This window comes from Limulus polyphemus, unplaced genomic scaffold (assembly GCF_000517525.1).
Source record: "Limulus polyphemus unplaced genomic scaffold, Limulus_polyphemus-2.1.2 Scaffold5198, whole genome shotgun sequence".
Lineage (NCBI taxonomy): Eukaryota > Metazoa > Arthropoda > Merostomata > Xiphosura > Limulidae > Limulus > Limulus polyphemus.
In genome coordinates, this window is record NW_013670808.1 from 1 (window position 1) to 27,097 (window position 27,097).

The 27,097-nt window shown below is 31.3% G+C and overlaps 1 protein-coding gene and 1 long non-coding RNA gene across 3 annotated transcripts in view; one reads left to right on the forward strand and one right to left on the reverse strand.

Annotated features, from left to right (window-relative positions):
* The first annotated feature begins 1,383 nt into the window (after positions 1-1,383).
* Positions 1,384-26,953, forward strand: LOC111089083. The gene is made up of 4 exons (XR_002613428.1): positions 1,384-2,133; positions 3,467-3,653; positions 14,178-14,182; positions 26,943-26,953. It is a non-coding gene; the product is annotated as an uncharacterized LOC111089083 (long non-coding RNA).
* Positions 11,149-27,097, reverse strand: part of LOC106472259 (unconventional myosin-VI-like) — a 55,810-nt gene continuing 39,861 nt past the window's right edge. For both annotated transcript variants that reach the window (XM_013932885.2, XM_022400855.1), the window contains exons 13-28: positions 25,748-25,839; positions 23,885-23,957; positions 22,826-23,049; positions 21,943-22,237; positions 18,608-18,738; positions 17,992-18,199; positions 17,062-17,152; positions 16,468-16,618; positions 15,859-16,076; positions 15,516-15,594; positions 14,334-14,383; positions 13,995-14,102; positions 13,555-13,658; positions 12,458-12,589; positions 12,082-12,270; positions 11,149-11,867 (exon numbers count right to left, since the gene is read on the reverse strand). In XM_013932885.2, coding sequence (XP_013788339.1) covers positions 11,713-11,867; positions 12,082-12,270; positions 12,458-12,589; positions 13,555-13,658; positions 13,995-14,102; positions 14,334-14,383; positions 15,516-15,594; positions 15,859-16,076; positions 16,468-16,618; positions 17,062-17,152; positions 17,992-18,199; positions 18,608-18,738; positions 21,943-22,237; positions 22,826-23,049; positions 23,885-23,957; positions 25,748-25,839 — 2,300 coding nt within the window. In that variant the 3' untranslated portion in view covers positions 11,149-11,712. The remainder of the gene's footprint in view (positions 11,868-12,081; positions 12,271-12,457; positions 12,590-13,554; positions 13,659-13,994; positions 14,103-14,333; positions 14,384-15,515; positions 15,595-15,858; positions 16,077-16,467; positions 16,619-17,061; positions 17,153-17,991; positions 18,200-18,607; positions 18,739-21,942; positions 22,238-22,825; positions 23,050-23,884; positions 23,958-25,747; positions 25,840-27,097) is intronic.

Below are 27,097 nucleotides of genomic sequence, written 5' to 3' on the forward strand. Positions count from 1 at the left end.
CGAACATTAACTTCAACAATACTTTCTCACTGCAGATCAATTACTCACTACCTACACACATATTATTGTTCTGTCACGTTGTAACCCTCTTTTATATACCAGACTACCCTATATCTAGTAATCTCCCGATAATTCACGAAGGTACTAAGATATTTCCAGAAAGCAGGGGGCATGACACTAGTCACGTGACCTCGCTGACGCAACAATATGTAGAATATTTCTCTCTATTTTAAGCATTAACTTCCTTTAGTAAACTACATTAATTGAAAAAGAGAGATAGCAATTCCATACTTACAACAGAGTTGGACTGGTATACTTCTTGAGATTAGAAATCTTTATACTCATAATGACTTGGAGATCTCGATTCTTTCTGCGGAACCTAATTCATCCTAGAGAGAACTTGATTTACAGCTCCAGACACAATTTTTTATACTGTGTTTTCTTTATATCCTTTTAATTTTCCAAATAGTATTCCTGACTACCCACAAGTAGTCCTGACACTTTATTGACTAATTTCTGCAACTCATTGAGCATTTCCAAAACAAGAATCAAAACTCTCAAGTAATTGGTTACTGTGATGGTGAGTGCTCCAGTTGCCTTCTCACTTGTACTACTATACCAGGCTGAAGTAACAGATCTTACATCAAAGTGCCGATTTGAGATGCTATCATAAACTTTTTAGTAGGCTTTACTGTGCTACTAATTCAGCATCAGTAACTTATCACTGTCAAACTTGTGACCAGCATTTTTCTCAGCATCCTCACTGTAGCTTCATTTTTAATTCATGATTGTCAATACTAACTAACCAATTAACTGTGCTTCACCAAGTTCTTGACTCAACTTCGTAATATAGGCATCCTTTTCTTACACCATTTCTTCATGTATATGCCTCACACTCAGATACTTAAGTTTCTTTATTAAACATAGAAGACTGAAGCAATTGTAAAATTCCCTCAAAAATATCCAATTGCTTCACTTAGTTGATCATTCCTTACACATAGCTCTTTAGGTTTGGTTCTAATTTCTTATTCCTTAAAATGTCCATCTAGAAGATGATGTGTAGTTTTGTTCATTACTTCTTCACATATACACATAGTAGGAAATATTTAGTCCTAGTTAATTACTCTTTAATATTGTTGCATCAGCGAGGTCACGTGACTAGTGTCACACCACTCGTTCTCTCAAACCTTCGTAAATTTTCGGGAGATTACTAGATATAGTGTTAGTCTTGTATATATATAAGACGGTCACGACGTGACGGGATAATGTGTGTAGGTAATGAGTAATTGAACTGCAGTTAGAGAGAGACGTATTGTTGAAGTCGAGCTCGTGAGATGTGAATTATAGTTTGTTATAGCGCGACTGTTGAAGTTGAGTGTATCGTAAAGTTATATTCGGAAAGAATAAACCAGTTTTATTCAAGAAAGGAGTTGTGTCGCTAAAGTTTCGTCGGAACGAATTGACTGGAAAATAATTAATGACTGGAGGCGTAACAATATGTACACACAGTAGATAAACCTTAAATCTCTTTCATTGCTCCTTGACATATAAGAAACTGATGATAATATTTTGTTATAGTTCTTTACTGCTTGACATGTGACACATTGACAATAATATTTTGTTATTGTTCTTTAATGCTTGATGTGACACATTGACAATAATATTTTATTATAGTTCTTTACTGCTTGACATGTGACACATTGACAATAATGTTTTGTTATAGTTCTTTACTGCTTGACATGTGACACATTGACAATATTGTTTTGTTATTGTTCTGTACTGCTTGATATGTGACACATTAATGATAGTGTTTTGTTATAGTTCTTTATTGCTTGATATGTGACACATTGATGATAATGTTTTGTTATAGTTATTTACTCCTTGACATGTGACACGTTGACCATAATATTTGGTATAGTTCATAGAGGAAGTTATACATTGTATGATATTTGAGTATGATATAGTGAAGCATGATTTATATTCAGACTTGTTATAGACAAATCTACATTATTTATACTTCTACCAACAGGAGAAGGTGGTTCCTTACAAGAAAGATCTTTACATACCATTTTGAAGTCTGATTTAGTAAAAGAGGAACAAGAAGAGAAGTATGAAGCAACAGAAAAAACTGAGGTAATTTGTAGACTAAAGATTTTATAGTTTTATTATTGAAGTAATCATACAGCTGTAATGTCTTTTTAAGCTTAATTTGACTAGAACTGTATCATTCATCAGATGATTGTAGTCGCAGTATTAAGAAATTCGTTACAACTTTAGTAAACTACTCTCAACATCTGTTATACTTGTGGAAAAAATCAAAAATGTAAAGACATCATTTAATGATAAAATTGTTTTGTTTCATGTTTGTAGTATTTTCATTAGTCTACATGTCAAAAACATTCACAAATTGTTAGTGATTTTTGTATAAATGAAAAGTAAACCTGTAATAACCCCAAATTTACAGACAATAATAACCACTTGCTTATATCAGAACTGATTCAAGTTTAATGACCAATTATATAAATAGAACAACAGATTAGCTATGGATTATCTTTTATTCTTTCCTTGCAAAAGTTTTCATGGGTGATTCAGAGAAGATATGGTTAGTGATGTAAATAATACAGAACATGTGAGATATTGGTAGACATATGATGACCCAAAACATCAACTTGGCAGTTTTGTAACTCTTTGAAATCCATGAAACAAATATATTAACATTTCTATGGAAACACAAACATTAATTTTCTTGATTTAAATATTACCACAATAATGACATTTACATTTTTCAGAAAACTGGTACTATATGCTTCTCAAAGACATCACAAATTAGCATGGTTTGTTCACAGGCTTTTCATTCTACTCTTCTCATCTCAAGATTATAGACTAACCTTCTACCATTGAAACAATAATTAGAAAGTACGGCCACTGTAGTGTTTACCAATTAACATGTCAAGCCTGCAATAGTGTATATGTAGGTCAGACAGGATGTTTTATAGAAGCAAGAGGTAAAGAACAATCAAGAAATTGGGAAAAATGGGTTAAACTTTTGTATTACACATCAATTTCACCCAGAGAAAAATCTTACATGTTTGTGGAAAAGGTAAAGAAATAAACTTAGAAATTTTGAAAATAAAAATGAATTCAGACAGAGTTCTAAGTGACCAAATGAAGTTAAGCTACTTCTCACCCCTCTTGCATCAAGGTGCTTGTCAAAGTTGCTTCTGATTTTGTGTATATATACCTGTTCATAAGCTAGTTCACTCTATACCTGATGATGGTGAAACTATAGCTATAATAAATGTAAGATTTGTGAAACTTTCAGATGTCTTTGTTTTCTTCAATCTTGTTACCTTAAAGTATTACATTTCTGTCATCATATTTTTTATTATTAAACTGGAGACAGTATTTATTTGTTTACCATTATTTATTATTTTATTAACCTGTTGAATATGTTGTTTGGTTTTAGAACATATTTTTCACAGTAAAAACAGAACAACCTGATGATTTACCACAAAGTGAGGTTATTTCAAAGTTCAATGAAAGTAGTGATGATGATTTGGATAGTTCAAAATGTGATGTTATCAATGTGAAAACAGAAACTGAATTCAAAGAAGATTTACAGTATATTGAATCTAGGTTGGAAAGTACATCTGGTAAGTAGAAACATCTCCTAAAAACTGTAAATTTATTGACATAGTTTTAACCCTTTAAACACTAAACACGGGTACCCCTTTATAAACACTATTCTGCACAAGTCACTGTGTTACATTCAAAATTTAATTAAACACTTTTACTATCAATGCATGTGAGTTAAATTAACATTATAATATATGATATGATTCAAAGTTTTACGTTATATCAGTTTTAAGTCTTTTATTTCAAAAGAAACCTTTAAAAATTACTTCAGATGTATTGTCACGTGACCAACAAGTTATGAAAATTCTCTACCTTACCACTGTATCTTCAGTAATACAGTGGCAGTAGCATAGAGTTAGGTCTAGACTATAAGATACTTACATAAAATTTTGACTCGTACATTTCAAAGTTTTCTGAAGAATTGCAATTGAAACAAGTAATAAATTTTCTCAACCCTTAAAAGGTACCATACACATGTGTATAATCATTAGAAAGAGCTCATTTTACAATACTGTTACGCCTCCGGTCGTTAGTTAATTCTTTCCGAAGAAACTTTACTGATATAAGTCCTTTCTTAAATAAAACTGGTTTATTCTTTCTAAATATAACTTTGCGATACACTTAATTTCCACAGTCGCGCTATAACACACGCTGTAATTCACAACGAACGTCTCACGTGCTCGACTCAACTGTCAATTACGCATTACATTCTTGTCATCACTTCTTGGCTGTCTTATATAAAAGAATACCGTACATCTAGTAACCTCCCGAGGATTCACGAAGCTTCGAGAATATGATGTGTAACTAGTGTCACGTGACCTCCGCTGTCGTAACAATACTATCTAACATTGGTTATTTTAAAATTAGCATACAGTTGTTATGGGGTGCATGTAACTGACTGTGCTATTGTTGGCTGCTAATATATTATACTTAGATACAGTTTAAACCATATTTAGGTCTTACTATTATATTTTATTAATTATGTATTAGTTATGTTTTAATTAAAAGGTTTAAACATTGTTTAAATATACATGATGCTGTTTTCAAGGTCTTATGATATCACATGGTGTTAGTTCATTATGTATTAGTTATGTTTTAAATATACATCATGTTGTTTGTAAGGTCTTACAATATTATATGGTGTTAGTTCATTATGTATTACTTATGTTTTAAATATACATCATGCTGTTGTCAAGGTTTTATGATATCACATGATGTTAGTTAATTATGTATTAGTTATGTTTTAAAAGGATGAAACATTGTTTAAATATACATCATGCTGTTCGTAAGGTCTTATGATATTACATGGTGTTAGTTAATTATGTATTAGTTATGTTTTAAAAGGTTTCAACATTGTTTAATTATACATTATGATATTACATGGTGTTTGTTCATTATGAATTAGTTATGTTATAATTAAAATGGTTAAACATCACTTAAATATACATCATGGTGTTGTCAAGGTGTTATGATATTGTTACATCTTTGTTCGTTAGTTAATTTTCCATCAATTCATTCCGACGAAGCTTTAGCGACACAAGTCCTTTCTTAAATAAAGTTGGTTTATTCTTTCCGAATACAACTTTACGATACACTTAATTTCAACAGTCGCTCTGTAACAAACGCTATAATTCTCAACAAACTTCTCACGTGCTTAACAATATTCTCTCTGACTGCAGTTCAATTACTCATTACCTCTGTTGTCCCGTCACGTTGTGAACGTCTTATATATACAAGACTAACACGTATCTAGTAAATGCTAGGGTATTCTTGAAGGAACAGGATATTTCTAGAAAACGTGGCGTGATACTAGTCACGTGACCTCGCTGACGCAACAGTACATATTTCTCATATAATTCTTCTCTTTATTATTTAAATCAATTTATCAGTTCAGTAGCATGTGTTTCTGTATTTGTATTATAATTTTTAAAAAGGGTTGAGGACGTTATATGCGTATAATATTAAATGTGCAAATCAGCAAATTACATGACAAACATTGCATGCATCAGAATTACATTTTGATTTTGTTTGGTGTTTTTGGGTAGCACGAGCACCCTCAGAAATATTTTCAAGGGGGACAAAACATGTATGTAGGGGATCAGCTTTTACAGACTAAAACAATATGTGTTAGGTGTGCTTAAACGCAAACATAAATTTACAGTTTTAATAAATATTACTAAGCATATTTAGTTTAACTACGATATTAAGTTTACATCATAACACGTGCAATTTTTTTTTAAAATGTAAGGGGGGCAAATGCCCCCTCTTGCCATTTCCTGCTAGTACCCATGGCAGGTAGTAAAATGCAACCAAAAATTTATCGCTCTTGAGAGGGTATGTAATATCTCCTTTCCTACATAAAATGTTCGTGTACTTGAATCATAAAGCCACCCATGTTCCCCCAGGCAACAGTATACAACATAACCAAGAAGGACCTCGAACTGGAAAAGTGATACAGTCATGTGTAAATACACTGCTTTCACAACACATTTGTTTAACTGTCACAGTGTCTATGGATTTCTGTGTGATCATACTATTGAAACAGGTGCTGGGAAATCGTCAACCTCATACGAATTATGGAAATGAACAGAAAGGTATTGTGTGCTTTGGATATAACGTTTCGAAGTAAAAACTACATTGCAAGGCTACTCGGACAGAGCATGACCAAACCTAATGACATGGACTGTGACACGGCGAGGATGCTAAAAAAATCAACCTCTGTAGCAGATTTATGTTTGAATGAGATATTCAGTTTTAACATCTAGATTATAGATTTCTCAGTAGTCAATGCAATAACATGTAAAGATAAAAAGTAATCAATGTGTAACAACAAACTTTATGGAGAAAATCTGCTTAGAAATTGAATTTATCCATAATGTCTGTTGTAATGGTTTCTATTATTTGATGGAGTTTTTAAAATTATTTGGCCAAAAAAGAAAAATGCGAATTCCAGTATGCACAACAATAATGAAAGCATTTTAACTTGCCAACTACAAGTTTTACAGGCTAATTAATTTTCACTGATAAACCCAAGTTCACAATAGACACCAATACAACAACTTCACGTACTTACTAATTTATCGTCCTCTATACAATGTGGGCATATCGTTTACTACTTCTTCGAGAACACAAGCTTAATACTCCAAATATGAACAAATTGACTAAAAACTCAAAAAATATCTCATAATATCAGGTTAAGTGTAATCGAAAATCAATAATAATGTAATTAGCCTAAATTGTGTTTTATACTGCTCTAAAACTGGAGAAAATTCTAGACGTTAAGTCATGCATTCATCATGTAACGTCAAACCTCACTCTGTCTTAACACCATCACCAAAGTCCAAATGTAAAACATAGCCTATAACACCGCTCCATTCTTGTATTATTAAGATTCTTGAACAATCGTATTACACAAAAAAACAACGGTACTCTAAACTTAAACTTCCAAAATAAAAAAGAAAGTATTGATAACCTCAATCTAGACTGGTATTTTTGTGAGCCAAGAATTTTTACACCCAGAAACAACATTCACTCAAAATTTACTAATAAACAAATTAATTATTCCTTACACGTTTTCTGTCAAAATCTATCCACTCATCAAATCATTTTATTGGTTTTCTTTTCAGCATCTTGTTGTATGAAGATTAGATAACCTCTTGCTCTTTTATCAACACTTGCTGTCATCACTTAGATAATGAAATTGTTTGAACTATGTCTAATCTCATATCCATGTCTTTATGAAATCTGTTCCCAATATGCAATATTCCTTGATGTCAATTACCCACACATCATCATGCTATGTAGAAAAGCTAACACAGTGAGGATTTCTTCCAACTTTTCTCTTGCTGGAACTTTATGATTACTTGCTATTAGTTCTATTTTGAATAAACAAATTGGCAAGTCATGTGACAATTACAATGATATAAAGTTGTGGTGGGTACAGACTATATAAAAACACAGTTTTGAAATTGTTTTTCATTTGTTATGTAGTGTGATGCCACAAAAACTAATTGCTTTTGAACACAAGATATTTATTTACTCAGGTCATAAAGATGTATTCAGTTTGGGGATTAAGAATTTTCAAGATGGAGAAAATCCTTTGCACTTAATGGTATTAGAAAACAAAGGAATATGAATCAATTTGAAGAACCAGGACCACCCACAGAGACACGTTTAACAAGTACTCCAGTCATGGTAAAAGCAAAGTACAGTATTTTGTAACAGGTGAGCATCTATGAACACAAAGGTTAGTGACAAAATCTGTCTACAGCAACAGTATGTAACATAATCAATAAAGATCTCCATCTGGAAAAGTTACACAAGTCATGTGGACACAAACTGCTTTCATAATTAATCCATCACATATCTCAAGCAGCTGGAAGGAGAATGAGATGGGTATTCATGCTATTTTATACAAAAACAACATATTGGTTAAGTCATCAGATGCAGTACCTATGGATTTCTGTGCGTGGACGAGATATGTAATGCAGACTTTTGTAATGGAAACTTTGCTGCAGAACTATTGTAAAGGTAGAACATGACCAACTATATTCAAATATAATATTATGGAGGTTAAAATTATGATTTTTAGTGTAAGGATTTAGGACTACCATATTTCTCCTGAGCTGGCTGAATCTTGGGTTTCCGGACCAAATACTATTAACATTATTCATATCTTATGTTTTCATTTTCTTGTTTTATGACAATGCATACTCCTTGGTATATAAAATTAGTTACACTATTTACTAAGTTAATTTTTAGTTTTTATCTATGGTGTTAGTTTGCTTTCATCAGATGTTATTATTACTTTACAAGAAGCTTGTTAAATCATAGAGATAAATAATAAACAACAAAGCTCCCAAGACCTCCCCCCCTCTAGTTAATATTCTCTTAGAAAAAATGCTTATTTGTTATTATTCATTTTCTTTTTATACAACAAAACTCATTTTATCTCTTCCTTTTAATTTTTCTGCCAACTTCATTAGTATTCAACATATTAATCTATTATTAGAAACCATATTGGAGGCTTTCTGAATGTCAAGATAAAAAAAAAAGATCAATTGGAGTACCTTTATCCAAGGAACTAGAAGTTCTATCATAAATTTTCAACAGTTGTTACACCAAGAAAAGTTTTTTTAAATCATAATAATTATTGTTGTTTAATATCAGTTTTCTAAATAAAATCTTTACAACAGATTCCAATAAATACCGAGTTAATATGAACATAATTTCTCAAATATTCACTTGAAATATTTTTTTTAAGAGGACAATATATTGCCAATTTTCCAATCATAGGTGATTTAATTACACCTAAGGGTCCCATATAATTCTTTCCCAGGTTCCTCAAGGCCTGGAAATTCACATGAATAAAAAACAAATTTTAGGCAAATATTCTTGCTGATTTGAAATGATGATCTTAAGTTATTTTTTTTAAAGCCTACTTAAAGTTCTCTTGGTTACTTTAACCTAAATACTCTACAAGATTATTCTTAGAAGTATTAACCTAATTTCTGATAAATAACAACAACAACAAAAACCCTTATTTTATTTTAGCGGTTGAAATACTGTTATCCAATTTTCTTTTTATTGAAAAACCCTAAGAGACTGAATAAAGAATTTAGTGTTTGTTTGGAATTAAACACAAAGCTACACAATGGGCTATCTGTGCTCAAATATCTGACATTCACTTTTAACCAAACCTATTCCTTTGCAGTTAAATGCATTCTAGTAATGTCTGATATTTTTAGATTTCCAGAGATGTACAATTTATCAACGTATTTTCTTAACTCTTTAGATAAAACAATTTTAATTAAGTGTACTATAAGAAAATTGCCCCTACTATTTTCTACAAGATTATAATACAGAAGAATAGATAATGCATTTTTTGTATCATCATTTAAAGAAAATGTGTAGATATCTTAAGAAACAAAAGCAAATTTGGATGACAAAATTATTTTATAAATATTATACATCATCTTTCATTAGTATAGAACTAGCTTGTTTTGAAAACTTCAACCGAGCGTATTAAAACTATGTTAAAATAAACTTCATTGCATTATAACAAATATCAATGTCAGTCTTTGTACCAAGCTTCAGGATTTAAATATACTACACCAATTACATTTAGGTGTTCTTGTAATAAAGTAACTAGTCACAGAAATTATATATGGGCATATTTTGAAAGACGATTAGACACAAGTGACAAATTACTCACATTTTGCTTTGTCAAAGTTTTATTTTCCAACTAGCAAAATCTACATCATATTTTATCTGGGGTATATAAATAATTATAAACTAAGGCTGATACTGACTTCAATACAGTACTGGCTATGTTAATATTTAACAATTATTCACCATGGTAAGTTTTGCACTGACGTGTTTGCAACTTACACTGTGGTACTATATCTACACTGACATAGTCTGTTATCATTAAGTTGTATTTTATATGAAGTTAAACATCATATTTAACATAATGGAAATTATAATGGTGCATAGCAGTTATTGCATCATAGTGTGGTTTTATAACTTATAATATTTCGTTCTTTAGGCAAAAACATCCAAAAAAATATTTTAAGTTAGCATTGCAGCTCTGTTTGTTGAGCTATGATGTGTTAATTCTTTCAAATGGTGACTGTGTACATCATTACTTTTGCTTAAGCTGTTAAAATGGGATTGAATTTTCTCCTTTCTCAAAGCCTGAAGCTACCTTGTGGTTGATTCAACATACATTTTAAGTTTAATTAACCATAACATCATTATACATACAAAATCAACCTTATATTCACAGTATAAAATGATGAAGGATAGATCTGCCTGAAATATTGCTATGAGTAATTAAATTTACAGCTTCATAATTTTATTTTCAGTTTCTTTTCTATATTTACATCTTGCAGAGAACACAAGAATATTTAAACTGATGAACATTAAGTATGAATGACTGACACTTTTGTATAATTTTATACTCAATCAAAAAATATAAATTTTTTAACTGTACACACTTAATAAGATATTTACTGAAGCTACCGATGGCTTCCACAAATATCTTTTGTGTACAGTTGAACATTGCAGTTCCATTACTTGTTTCATTACACACCATTTATTACTTGTTTCAGTACACACCATTTATAATTGTATTTTATTTTTAAAAGTGACTGAATGTTAAATTTCCATCTTAGTTGATTCTTGTTATTTAGTACAATCCCTTCCTTCTATGTACTTCTTTATCTATCTCTTTATGTAACACACGTGGAAACAAATTTAGTTTACTGGAAAAGTTGCATATTTTACTAACAGGATCTTAGATTTTTTATCTTTAAGGAGAGGTCAATCAGACACCCCAACTTAATTGATGATGATAGTTTTACATGCCTACTCTGAAAATAACAGCTTCTTGAAAACGAAAATAGAGATTTTAGTCTGCCACTAATTCTGCCAAGTGTATTTTGATATATAAAATTTTTCAGTTCAAATGTTATCCACAAAATGTGGAAGAAATAACAACACCACAAAAAATTTCAATTATCATAGTTATTATTTATTACCATTGAACCTTTCTGTGAAGACGAAAGACAACTACAGAGAAACATAGCTTTCTCAAAATATTTATAACAATTACATGATTTGCATAGCTTTAAGTAAAACTAAAATAAATTGTCAAAATCAGTGACCCTACAATTGTATTGTACTTCTACAAATCAAAAAATATCCACAACCTAAGTAAATATAAAAAAATTAAAAGATTTAACTCCAAATGATCAAAATTGTATAGTCTGAAAACTTTATTAAATAATAAATGCTAACAAAATTTGGTGAAATTTCAGATTCTGAAAGCTACTAAATTTGTTTAAAGGAAAGATTTACCAACATACATTTTGATTAATTTACTTAAAACAATAAAAACTTCTGCTGGCTGCTTCTTACTTTATACGCATTATGTTCATATTTATAACTGAGATCTGCTTTCAACACAAATGTATGTCGCACCTCATCAAAAATCAAAATTTGTGGATAAACCTAATTTTTTTTTGTTACACACAACAATTTAAAGTTTCATTTCTACCTGAGCTATCTGTTTAGTTAACTTATTTTCCGAGCCTGGAAAGATGTTTTTTTCTCTCCACCATTTTTGGTCCATTCTTCTTCAAAAACATGTGCAAGAATCTCTGCACCTTTCTTTCGAGTAAGGCCCGTTTCTTCAAGGGTCAGTTCACACATTTGCATGTCATCTTTACCTGAAGGGAAACAAGTGATGGGTATGTGGAAAGTACTTTTTAGTGCATAAAAACGTGATACATGGTTTTTAATTTTGAACAGATTCATAATATTACAGGTTTGTAGTAGAAATGTTGATGTTTACATATCAATTTCACAAAAGCAAAACATATTTCGTTAAAGATGTTAAACTGTGCAAGTTTCAACTCAAGCTGTACTAACAGAATTACAAACCTGCAAGAAGAAGAATTGGTAATCTCCCTGGATGTATTTCCATTTGACGAGCAATATACGGACCATCAAAATGAGCATACCACATTCCCACCTCTGATGCTGAAGCACCTGCTCGCAAGAATGGCATGCGAAAGTACCGCTGACGATGGTCTGGATTTTTAGGTTGTCTTTCAGGAAGAGGTGGTGGAGCTATAAAATAAAATGTATAAAGAAATATATCTAAAATTAAGAATACTATAATTTTGACATACAATCTTTACTGGTGGTGAAAGTGTACTAAATGTAGGAAGTTACCGTCATCGGCATAACCAGCTAAGGATTAGTATTAATTTATGAACTGAAACTTTATTTTAACATAAAGACATTTTCAACATACTTGTGTCTGTAACAGACTGTGGAGCTCTGCTTTGTGGATGTTCCCCCTTTTTGACATTCTTGCGCTTCCAGGCATGGTAGACCTTAAGACGCCGATGGAATTCCTCCCGGCAGGCTTCTAATAATTCCAAGTCTGAAAAACAATACTCTAATTATAAGGTGTACAATCGATAACATATCAAATAAACAAGATCTAAAAACAGGTCTCTGTAACACTCATTTTGTAAACTGAAATATATGAATGAGATCTTTCTTGTTTTGCAAACACATTGTAAAATACTACATCTGAAGTTTGGACATAGGATCAAGCGGTCTTAAGCTTTTTTTAATTGTATATTTCTATGATATTATAGGAAAAGTGAAAAGATAATCTAAGAGATCAGAAGATAGTAGTTTTTAATTAACAGAAATACTTTAGCTCAAACTTTTTTCTTATTCAATCAAGTAGGGCCGGTGGTGTATTTAACATTGGTGCAATCAGGGCAATGCACCGACGGGCCCCTCATATTGCAAAGCAATGCAAAATACTTATACATTTCTATACCTATAGCTGATCAGTACAGATGAGCCCCTAAGAAAATTGTACTGAGTAGTTTGAAGTGTTAAAGATACCTCTGTGTAGTGCTGAACCTAAGCTAACAAAAACCTTGATTGTTACAGCTGACTGTTCAATCAGGTTACAGTTTTAAAACTAGTAGTAAAATTTAGGGCCTCAAAGCCTCCTTCAGAATGAAAGATGTTATAAGTGAGGGTATCAATAAAACCATACCAGTAAAATAAACCCTATACATGTTGCACCTTAATGGGTATTCTCTTCTTGTTACAAGTACACCAGCAGGATTTTGTTTCAAGAGTAAATAATGAATTCAGGAAGTATACAAACACAGTAAAAAAAAGGTTTTTGGAATGTACAGCTCCAGAAAAAGAAGTATTGTGTACATGTGAAGTTCCATGGTGTTTTTTTTTTTAAAGATCCTATATTCTTACAGTAAGAATGAGAATAATCATGTATATCAAAAACTACTAATGCACTTGTAATATTATTCCTATGATCCAAAACAGTTAAATCAATGAATGTAATACACCATTTTTACATACCACAAGATGTGTTGATCGTATCCCGAAGCTTGGAATATGTCCATTTAGAAAGATTGTACTTTTTATTTTCTTGTTGTTGTCTATTCTTAATGACAGTGGAAGATCTGTCAAACATGAGAATAAAAAATTTCTTTTAATAAAGCTGAAAACCTAAGTAATGTATCAAAGTACTTATGCACTTAGCATTAAAGAAAGTTGCTACATGCAGATATCTACTGAAGACTTAGGTGACCTTTGAAAGATAATATGCTAAAACACTCGAGTCTACAGATCAAATCCAGTTTAATAATCCTACTTATTTAATTCTATTTTCATTAACTCTTATTTTGTTTTATTTATTTAAGTAAAAGGATTCTTTAACAACCCTTTAAAATCAAGATCTTCCAATAAGAAACTTTACGTTCTGTATAGCATGGAATAAATGTAATAGCTAAGCAAACCTTGGAAGTGTCGGAGTTGGTGGAACATCTTCTACCACACTATTGTTATCCTGGGCCAAGCGTAATGCCAGCTCGTGATCACGGCATTCTTGTTCCAACTGTTCTTTTCTTTAAAAAAATAAACAAACTTAAGTCACATTGGCAACTGTTAGTACTGAAAACAAGTTTACATTTTAAAATGAGATATAGTAAAAAAATCAGTCAGTTTTTCAAAGCTCATAGCTGATATTCTATCTGAATTGTACACTGCTTACTCTAGGTCTTCTAACACAGATAATAAGTTACAAAATTAAGGATATAGTAACAAATTAACAGTTGTTTATAAAAATTGTCCAGTACCTTTTTGCTGACTCTTCTTGTTCTAACTTCAACTGGGCTTCCAAGGCAGCCTATAAATTGATGTAGAAATATTGTAAGAAGGATACTTGTATGAAATGATAAAATTGCTTTAGAAAGAAATCAACTACTGTGGTTAAAATAAATAAAAAATTAAACACATAAAAAAAGGGTTCGATAACACACCAAAATCAGCATCTTGCTAATGAACTGCAATAAAATTAAAATTTAAAAAGATAAATTATTAAACTTTGAGGGAGGGGGGGGCAACTTTCTCTGCAAATTTAACTACATAAGCATTACCAAATACAAACAACAATTTAACTGAAACTTGAGTAAAATAAACTTAGTGAGAAAAAAACATTTAGTTCATGCTCTGAAATATCTGGTGGAAAGTAAAACATTAAATTGGCAATAATATGCTCACAGTAGAAAGACAGGAAGAAGGCCCATAGGATTCAGGTATAACTGTTCCTAATTTTGAACTACTGACCAGAAGATAGAGAGTCAGTAAGTAGTATCTGCCACCACAGCTGAAAGGCAAATGGTATTCAACAGCATCATGTCATGAACCTTAGACCTATCTGCAGTCTGGTACACTAACCCCTAGGCCATTGGTTTCCAAACTGTGTGTCATGGCAAGTTACTAAGGGTGTCATGAGAGTTTCACCAAAAGAATAATAATTAAGAACATAAAAGAAAAAACTACAAAAAATATTGCTGCAGCAGGGGTGTCATACAAGCCAAGGTATATGGGTTAGGGTTTCGTCAGTGTTTGGAAACAACCTCACTAGGTCATACCCAATCTATGGTTTTACGTGCTCCTTAATAAAGCATTGTAGGGATTTTTGAACAAACAAATATTTTTCTGGAGCATTAATTCTTTTATAATGTAATTTATTCCTTAGTACGTTCTTTAAGTCGTTAATAAAAGCTATACAATGAACGAGAATAAATACAGATTTATTGGAACAGAGTTGTTAACTATAAACATTAGGAAGATATTAAATTACAGAAATACTTTACAGAAAAACAATTTTTAGAGAAGGTATATTATCATCAAAAGATCTTACATTAAATACTAGTAATATATATATAATTTAATGTGTGTTATCCAGTAATACTACAGAAAACAAAAGCTTGAATCTAAAAAAAAAATATAATAAAAAAATAAAAATTGCATACCGCTAACTTTCTGTCTTCTTCTTCTTGTTTCTTGCGTCTTTCTTCTTCAGCTATTCTTTCTGCTTCTAACTGTGCCTTCCTGGGGATAATAATGGATATTCAGCAAGTACAACTCATTATTCACAACTTTTAAAATGTATTAAAATAATTACAACTTCATGCAAACAAAATATCACAAGGGTCTTATTTTACTATACTATATCCTTTTACAGGATCTCGATTATCATTAGGTTATCAACTGAAAAATGGTACATGTGGAGATTTCAGCATGTATCACATTGTCTTTTAGATCATTTTATCATATCACTAACAGTAAAAGTGCGTTTTTTGTTACTCTACGTACTTTTTACGTATCTCTTCTTCCTCACGTTTTTTTCTTTCTTCTTCTTCCTTTCTCTTCTTTTCTTTTTCCATCTCTTCTTGAATCTTTCTTAAGCGCTCTTGTTCTTCTGCAATCTTTTGTTTTTCTAGCTTACGCTTCAACACTACTAGACTGTCATCCATGGCCATCATCAAGCTTGTGTAGTTCTGTTGAATTTCAGCTTCTTTCATGTCTGTTGTCTATGGACATAAAAAATCGTTCATATATCCTCAGATACACGCATTACTGTTTGTCTATACAGCTGTTGTAGAAATCTAACAACATTCAGTTTACTCTCAATTACTACTTTATATTTTAAATCTATGTTATGAACAGCTTTTCATACATCACTATACAAATGCATAATCTACATATTTGACTCTCTTTCCATCACTATTTTTCATCTAAATAATGGGATATTGTATAAGCCTTATTTCTAATTAGTAACTATTTTTTTCAAATGACAGATTTAGATGAATAACTATGATTTTGACTAATTTAAAAACATGAGCTCCAATTACTCTAATAATGGCTAGACATACCCATACTATTCTTCCCAGGTGACCGAACAAACAAAATTAGTCAATATACCTTTAGTTTTTTAATGGTCTCTTTCATCTTTGTTTCAAGTGCATTTACTTGTGTGACTGACTGCTGTTTCTCTGCTTTTAACTGATTGACTAGTTCTGACATTTGTTTCAGTTGGCCTTGCAGAGACTTCACCTTCATGATGCCAAGGTATCTACCAAAAAACATGTGCTCAAGAAAGCTTCTAAAACTTAAGATCAGTTTCATACAGTAACATAGTTTCCCAATTTTAAACTGCACAGTTAGTAACAGTTTGTATCAGTGAGAAATACTTTTCAGTACAGAAATTTTAGGATCAGTATTAAAAAACAATTTAATTAGTTTTTTTAATAATTTTAAAGACTTGTTAGTTAAAGGATAAGTAAAATATGTTTGATACAAAAGCTTCTCCATCTGAAAAAATTAATCATTTGGTATCAAACAAGTATTTCTTTGAGAAAAACTAAGAATTGAAAACACTTAACACCAAGTAAACAATGTTAAAAAACAGGTTACACAAATAAAAAACAATTATGTATCAAGAAGCTAAAAATTTGTAGCTCAAATACAGATTTTTTCATCTTAATAAAATATTTCTCGGTTTTTCAGTTATCTTACCTAGGTCGATATTTCTTCATGGCTTGATACCTTCGAACATTTTTCTGTATAATAACCAGGCGTTTTCTTCTAAACAAGATTTTGTTCTTCACTACAAAAATATTACAAAAATTACTCTAAAGAACTTTGACTCGCATGAGCTCCTGTATCAAATTAGCACTTGAAAATGACTAAATAATTAGATTCTCATATACTAAAAATGGCAAAACAATGTTTTATTTTTTTAATATCCAAAACTAATATGGAATGTGAGGTTTTACCATTATATTGGTACATCGCAGTTTGTACTCCATTGATACATTTCATTGAAATGGTTTTTTCGTGGTATTGTTTTCAACTGACAATTTTGAGGGTTCACACACTTTCAGTAGAAAAAATTCAAGAATAATTCCCAAATTTTTCCAGAATATATTCATAAATTTATGGAATCATTTCACAGTTCACCTAAATTTCTGATACCTATATTAGGCCATAATTTAAATTTCTCAAGCAGTCTACACATATTGACAAGGGAGGTGGTTTCAATAAAATATTGCTGTTAAACACAATTGACACAAAAACCATCAATGCCCTAACACTAGAAGTATCATAGTATAATGGTAGTCTGTGTTTCTGCATTGTATGGTGTTTTCTGATTGGATCAAGCTGAACATGGGTTGACGGCAATCCACCAATGGTACACAATGTTGCAAAATAAGCAAAATCTTGTCTAAGCAGCCAATGAGTGAGTAGACAAAATGACCTTGGTAAGCAAAACTTCTGTGCAATATATTGTAATGCAGTTAAAAATACAGCAATACAAAATTTCTGATAACACCCATTCCTAAAACTAACACAGAAAATGTAAAACAATCAGAAAACAAAAAATCTTTCAACACACACACACACAAGTGGTAAAAACTTTCTCTAAAATTTATGTTAAAAACTTACATTTGATGACGGACAGAGCACAGTACTGTGTTTTTTTCCATCGAGAAGCAAGAAGCCATCTTTTCACTTTCTTTATAAGCAATGCCAGATTCTCTGGGTCAGACTTCATGATCTGATCAAACTCAGCAAATTTTCCAGGTCTGAAGAAAACCTTGGTCATCCCAAACCTGAAGTCATTTTCATTTAATCCAAGAGCCATGAATAAAGCCTGGTAATAAATTCATAATAACTCTCAATATTAAGACTAATCATATTTCCTACAATAAACAAGTTTTTTTTTTTTTGTAGAGGATACTTATAGATAACAAAAATTATTCTTACTTTTAAATATTTGTTACTGAGATTGTTCAAACATTTTGTAGCCTAACTAATTTGCTCTTTATTTATTTGATTTGTTTACATGCAAGAATAAACATACAGTAAGTATTTTTTTTCCACTATTTATAAAGACTGAAACTGGTTCCTACACACCATTACTCAGTTGATTTTAAGAAATCAGTTATAACATTTTCACTATAAACATGCAGTTTGGTCAAGTTGCGTTAAAAATAAATCCTAAACCCATTACTGAAGAGAGTTGAGGAACCAGCTAAAAAAATTTTAAGTCACAACTTACCTTACAGAAAAGACGTGCATCTAGCCGAGCCAGCTCTGGAGGAAGGTAATTTTTGTACATGTTGTAAAGTTCAGCAAACTGGGCTCTTGACGGAAACCCTTGCTGCATCAAATCCAGAACAGATGTCATACCTGATAATAGTTTAACATGCATGATTTATTATATGATATGTAAATACAACTGTTTTACTCAGAGGTTGTCAAAACATTTACTTCACATATGGACATCACACTGATGCTAATTCAAAGTATTTTAATATTTTACATGTGGCTTTAATAACACGAGTTGCTACTAACCTTATGTTAAACAATCTCATTTGATTTAAACATTCACTTTAGAACTTATGAACTTTAAACACTTTAATCAAATGTTCTGTTTAATACATACAGAACTACAATTTGAAAAAGAACTTTTAACTAAAGGGTCTTTTTATAGTAAACAAACATATTAAGTTTATCACTATTAGGCAGCATGTCAACTGATAAGGAGCAACAAATATGACTTGTAGAGGGATAATTTTACACTTCAAGATTCAAAAAGATTATTGTTACTCGTATATTATTAAAATATGAAAGCAGAATAAAACAAATAAATATGTACGTGAAATGGGAAAACAAATTAAAATGTTGCAAAAGCCCAGTCTGCTACAGAAACATAATTCCTGATAACATGTATATGATTTATTTTATGACTATTTTAAATGTTACAAAGGTTTGGAATTAAAGGATATTTACCAAACACTTGTAAACAAACTTTTCTGTCATTCAAAACAGCATTAATCATGAAATGCTTTAAGGAAACATAAGGTTGGTGATTGATTAAAATTTATCTGTACCTTGGCGAAAGCACGAATTTGTCTAACTGCATGCTTATTTAATGAATAAATTTTTAACTCCAGATTAAAAAAAAGCCATACCAATATTTGTCAAAGACTATTTCTTCAAAATGGTTCACAACTGTTATTAGTTAGTTTGAAGTGAGAAGTTGAAGGATCAACTCCTAATTTCAATTACATAATAACTTCTATCAGAAGTGCTGCTAAACATTCTACAAAATAATTACTATTTAATAATAATCTGAATTAAATAGGGAAAGTACAAACAGCTTCTATGGCAACTTCACCATATATCATCAATTGGGTACCCATGCTGCTCGCATTGTTTTCACCCTTAACTCAATAATAATTACTATTTAATAATAATCTGAATTAAATAGGGAAAGTACAAAGCTTCTATGGCAACTTCACCATATATCATCAATTGGGTACCCATGCTGCTCGCATTGTTTTCACCCTTAACTCAAGAATAATTGATGAGGTTGAGCCTGCTTACCAATATTACGAAGCATTGAAGCAGAACTGCCACATGTTAAGCTTCATTTGGCAAATGTAGTTATTACTCTTTATAAAATTAACTGTTATAGATTAAACTAGCTAATACTATAAATAACTAAAAAATAGATACTGAATTATTTAAGTTTAATACTGTAAGTCACTAAGTTACACACATAAACTCTCACCTTATTTAGCTTATAGCATCAAAGTTCTAGCTGGATGTTTACAAACATATAGCACATATATCTGCCAATGTATCTGTTCTTATTCTATTTATATGAATTCACCATACACTTGAATGGGAGGGGTGGCTTATACAGGGAACAAACCAAAGATGACCGGATTTTAAAATAGAAGGATAATTTAAGAAACTTTAGCATAGAAACTGAAGAAAGTCAGAGATGCAGTTTTAAATCTCTATGGTGTGATACAAACTTGGATTGGAGTATGTATGATCAGGATAAAGAAAATATTTTATATGCTATAACAAATATGTTAATTAGGTGATCTATGCTGAGTCAACAACCACACTATGGTAAATAATTCACTCAGCATAACTTTTTGGTGTAGTGGAATAAAATGATAATGTGAAAGGTTAAATGTTTAGGTTTGTGTTAAAGTATATATGTCCAGGATGAAGAAAGTTATCTATATTCTGGATTGACATGCTAATTATGCAATTTATAATGAGTTCACTACTATGTCGGGGAAAACGACTAGCTCAGAATAACTTATGTTAGAGTCAAATAAAATAACTTTGAAAGATGAAATACTTAGGTTTAAATTAGATAATGCACTGAATTTACTTTTATGTCTTGGAAGAGGTAACACAAGATTCATTAAACAAAGCAATAAAGTCATATAATGTTACACGTATAATTTGGTAAAGAGTGAAACCAGACCAGAATATCAAATGAACCCATTTTTTGTACTCCCTATCAAATTCACTATCAGAATAAATGACAATCAATTATCAGACATAGTAAACAAGACATTGGAAAATGAGCAACAATTAGTTGTTAGCAATGGCAAACAACAAATTAGGTAATAAAGAGGAATAAACAACTAGGTAACAGACATAGCATATAAAAAGGAGAATATACACAGACAGTTCAGATACAGTACATGAGGAACTGAACTGACAATCAGTTACTACATTCAAAACACATAAAACTGAAGAACAGCTTTCAGACAACACACAACAAAAATTTTAATGCATGAAAGTTATAAGAACTAGAAGGAAAAAAAACTGTATAGAATTATCCAGCCTTTTGGGAAGGGGGAAAAAAAACTGTATAGAATTATCCAGCCTTTTGGGAAGGCGGAAAAAAAACTGTATAGAATTATCCAGCCTTTTGGGAAGGGGGAAAAAACTGTATAGAATTATCCAGCCTTTTGGGAAGGGGGAAAAAACTGTAAAGAATTATCCAGCCTTTTGAGAAGGGGGAAAAAAACTGTAAAGAATAATCCAGCCTTTTGGGAAGGGGGAAAAAAACTGTAAAGAATTATCCAGCCTTTTGGGAAGGGGGAAAAAAACTGTATAGAATTATCCAGCCTTTTGGGAAGGGAGGAAAAACTGTATAGAATTATCCAGCCTTTTGGGAAGGGGGAAAAAAAAACTAAAGAATTATCCAGCCTTTTGGGAAGGCGACAGGCCATCAGCACCCACTGCCAACTCTTGTTCTACTCCTTACAAATGAATAGTAGAATTGACTGTCATATTATATGACTGAAAGTGCAAGATTGTTCTGCACCATGTTTCACTCCTGCAAGTTATAAATTGTAAGTTGAGCACACTAACCACCAGGACCAGCATTTCAATCATCCATATAACCAAAACCAACATTTCATAGGATTTTCTTGTACACTGGATTTTAGAATAACTATTAAAAATTTGAATAAAATTAAAATTAGTTGTATATAAAATGTTTTATTTCAACTAAAAGCTTTTATATACAAATCTATAAATAAATAAATTTCCTCTTGGTTATAGTCAACCTACCTGCACACCTTAACTGGCTTAGAATTTGACCTCCTTCAAATTTGTGGTCTACCATCTGCAAATTAGGCTTAATGCAACGAATAAAATGAGTTCCAGTGCTACGAAGTTTGGCCATCAGTTCCATTAACTGTGAACGGAACTTGCTACTAACACTAATGAAGGTCAGTTTGCCTTTTGATGTTTTAACAGGAGTATCACCAGAAAATAACTGCTTCAACAATGGGTTCTTAGCATCCAAAATTAAGGCTTCCAGTGAGTCATGTAGAGCATCATTGTTCTTCTCTAAGAATTTGTCCTGAAAAGTCAGAATGATTAAATCAAAATTCAAGACTTAAGGAGCTTTTTATGTGATAATTCGTCTAACATGACAGTGCAATGCCGATCACAGTGATTTTGAAAATAAGGTTTATTACTCTGTTATTTGTTCTGTTTCCAACACAGTAAACCTGGATAGTACTGTGTATAGTTTATATTATTTTGGGACTTTACATGACGAAAGACTAGTGTACATCAACAAAGGTTTTATTGCACACTCAATATCTATACCCTTTAAACTACTCAGCTAAACCTATGTTTATGTTAAAATTATTATACATGATACTTCAAAAGACTTAATAGTCTAAGCTCTTTCACAAAGCCAACCTCAAAAAATACAAGTTAGGTTTTTTTTTCAACTGATTTATTGTATTTGCCTGAATATTATGCACACCTTTTCCCTTCAAATACCTCCTGAAAAATTGATTGTGCATTCTATTGGGTGTGCATTATATCCAGGCAAGTACGGTATCTTTTTTTCAATTTATGCGTTTCATATGTGTAATGAAACTTATAAGTATTTTAGTCTTGATTTAGCTTTCCCTATCTATACACTGAAATAACGAACCGTTTGATAACAGACAGCTCCAGCAAAATGACGGATTAAAAATCCCTCATCATCCCTAACTTCTCGGTGGTCTCTGAGCCGGGACTTCCGTGGTACAGCCAACCTGAAGTGTTTGCCATGATTACTGTGTACAGCTGCAGTGAAGTGGTTGTGGCTAGGTTTAGGTAGCTTGCTCTCCTCATCCAAAAGATCAAAAATACCAGACCCTTTGGTTTCCATAAGATCTATGAAGAAACAAAGGTATATGTCTAATTTTGTCACTCCTACCCTGTAAGCTAGTGCTTAGTATTTTGTAAATACATGTACATCATCCTCTATCTCAGAGGGATATTATAAACGTATGTACTTAATCTTCTTCCTTGCAATGATGATATAGCATTTTGTAACACACGTACTCTACCTTATAAGGATCGTAGAGTATTTTGTAAATTAATGAATCTTACGTCATACAAATATAAGTTGTTTTATTTAATGGCTTTATAAATCATTACAAGCTTTATAAACAAATTTCTCAGAGTTTAACGATGACATACGTAGTAGATGTCGTTAGAAATATGTTCTTAGAAAATACTGACTTACTAGAATTGTTTCTTTAAATCTGTTGTATTTTACCTACAATTAAAATTTTTATATTTCAATCCTGAAGAATATTAACTAACTATTTGAAACAATTTGAGTTTCTGAGTCTTTTGAAATCTACTTGATTTTATTTTTTGTGATCCTTTATGCTAATTCTTTCATCATGGCTTATTTACAATTAAATATATCATTCACTGCATGTGTAACACTAATAATGTCTATTGAAAACCAACTACAAATTGTGAAAATTCAGAAGTATATAAACATTAAATATTATATTATCTTTAGAGAAAAAAAAAAAAGGATTGAAAACAAAAATGAGTAATGATTCTATTTAAAAAAAAACAACAAAATGAGACAGTATGATATTTCATAATAAATTTTTTGGAAGAACACACAATACGTTTCATGTTATGGTTTAAGATTCATTTTAATGTTGTTTTACTTTTTTTAAACAGTCTTCTTATGAAAAGTACCTACCAATGCAATCTTGATTGTCTACAAATTCAATTTTCTTCACACCCAAGCCTTCCTTCTCATACAAGTTTTGCTCCTGGGATATTACATTAAACCATAAGGAAATATTTCCACTCATGTTAAATTTCAATAATTTGAGAAATAAACATATAAAAGAAGGTGCAGTTTATTCACAGTATCTGAAATTTACATATATTTTAAAATCAAGTAGCAAAATCCGGAAATATTCTTTAGTATGCTCAACTGAAACACAACAAAGAAAAATACTACCCTCCAAGTTTGTGTTATCTTAAAATACAGGAAGTTATTACATTGGAAGATTTCTTGTGTACATTTAAGAAAGTATTATCTTACTTTTGATGAGAATAACTTTGATAAAAACTACTGTTCCATGTATTAGTTTACTCAGTGGGATGAATATAAACTCACTACAATTTGTTCAAGGATAAAAATATGTTACAATATTTATCCATGAAGATCTAATATTGAAACCTAAGTATTAGGTTGTCAAGAAATTAATGTCATATTTTAGAACACTTTCATTAACTACCTCCAAAAAACGTTTAACTATTATACGTAATGTACGTGACGTTTAGGTGGTTCATTAGTGTAGCCTATATAATGTGTAAAGTTTAGTATACTCTAATCCCTTATAGTGATGGCACACAATGAGACACATATTCAGCATGTAATGCTGTTTGAATATAAGAAGGGAAACAATGCCTCTGTAGCCTCAAAGAATATCAAAGAAGTTTATGGAAATGTTTGGAACGTTCGTAAGTGTCAACATTGGTTCAGCAAATTTCATTCAGGTGACTTTAGCCTTAAAAACTGTGATGGGAGGGGCAGACATATTGGAATTGATATTGATGCTCTGAAGATGCTTGTTGAGTCTAACCCAAGGTAACATACTCGTGAAATGGTCCTGAAATTGAATGTCTTTCAGTACGTAAACATCTAAGAAATATGGGAAAACTCCATAAAGAAGGTGTTTGGGTGCCTCATGAACTATCCGATAATCATCGTTTCTAAGTGTGGACGTTGCTTCGTCTCTTTTGGCGTGTAATGCGCGTGAACCATTTTTTGACAGAATTGTCACTGGTGATGAAAAATGGATTCTCTATGCAAATAATAAATACCACAAACAATGGCTCAGTCCTAGACAAAAAACACTTCCAACCCAAAACCTGGACTCCATCCGCAGAAAGTGATGCTTTGCATTTGATGGGACATCAAAGTAGTAATTCATTTCGAACTTCTCAATCCACAGCAAACTGTCAATACAGAAATCTATAGTCAGCAACTGGAATGTTTAAATCAAGCCCTTCATCAAAAACGCCCTTCACTCGTCAATCGAAAAGGTGTTCTTCTTCTCCATGACAATGCACGTCCACATGTGGCATGTTTTATGCAACACAAGATTATGGAGTTGGGTTTGGAAATTCTTCCCCACCCACCATATTCTCCAGATATGGCACCATCAGATTACCATCTTTTTTGTTCCCTGCAACACCATCTTAATAGGAAAACGTATGCAAATGTAGAAGGTGTTAAAGAGGACATCGACATGTTTTTTGCTTCAAAGCCAAGCAATTTCTTTAATCAGGGCATTAACAACCTAATTGTAAGATGGAAAAGCATCATCGATAAGACAGACTATTTCATTTAATAAATATTTTGTTTTGATATACAAGTGTTTCGATTTTTTTCATCTAAAAAAATTACTAATTTCTTGATGACCTAATACATAAAAGTACTCTCTCAATGTTAGTTAGTGATGACACGATGAAATAACCTGTTTGTTCCAAGTAAAACTTTTTTTTTACAAACAGTGAAACAAGCAATTCTATTCAAAACTCTACTCACATCTTTCAGAATTCTTTCGTTGAAAAACTGCTGAAGCTTCTCATTACAGTAGTTGATACAAAACTGTTCAAAACTGTTTTTTTGAAAATATTCTGAGAATGAAAGAAAGAAGCATTACTATATAGGTTTAGCATGTGCTAGTGTGTAACTTCTGTATGCTGTTATATCACATCTACAACACTTGGTAATTAGGTTTATTTAATAAGTTCCTTTTCTAAAAATGAAAATTTCTGTCTCGCCTACGAGTTCTTAATTCAAGAAACCTAAAAATCCTAATAAAGTTTACCTTAATATCTAACTTTATTTTGAGTAACCTATGAACTAGATACATATATACAGTTAATATTAACAAAAGGAAATGCTGGAAAATAATTTCACAGAACCTGGCTTGTAATTTGAATTATATACAAGTAGCTTTTCTGTTCCAATAAAATTCTACAGACAATAATTATGTATATAAAACCTACTGTAAATACTCTTGCACTAATTGGCTCTCAACCCAAAACTGACTTGTGTAGTGCAAATACCATGTATCTTATTCTCCTGTATTATGTACTTCTTATCTACAAAATTCTTACATTTACCCTAGTTCTAATTTTGGAACACTAAATCTAGATGAAGACATGTGCTAAATTCAGCCTAGGTGCTACTTTTTTGTAGTTTGATCAGTGGAGGAAGTTATCTGTTGTTTAATGGGATAGTTGCATTGTATCTACTTTGACCTTGTGTTTTTGCAAATACCTCATGACATTTGCATGCAACAGATACTTCTGTATTTCAGTGCCCTTCTCTTCTGGTTGGTGAGGCACAGAGAATAGTGAATAATATATAGTGAATGCAATTGATCTAAGTTAGCCAAAACCCAACATGGAAGCTCAGTTTTTATGTTTTTTATATCACCTTATTTCCACTGCTGATCACGGACATTTTATTATAATTTCATTTTAATTTCAAATTCTTTCAGCTTGTCTTCATTTTAATTGTCTCCCCAACCTGAAAGTCATAATACAATTGTACAGACAGTGTATAATAGATAGTTAATTATGTTCCTCAAGCTTGTTTGTTTCTTCTTTTATGCACTTGCTTTCACATTAACATTCCATCCATCCAAATCTTTGAACCAGTTGCTATTCAAGGTAGTTTACCCGAGTGCCATTATTCCTCTAAACTAGGATAAAAGTATAAACATATTAAGAAGTCTGGTGCTGTTACCAATATAAAAAGTACACATTAGGGAGAGTAAAATACATATTATTTGAATACTACATTTGCAACTAACAGTAAACATTTAACCTCTTTGTTTTTGGTTGCTTTATGTTTTATATTAAACACCCATAATACTTACATGTA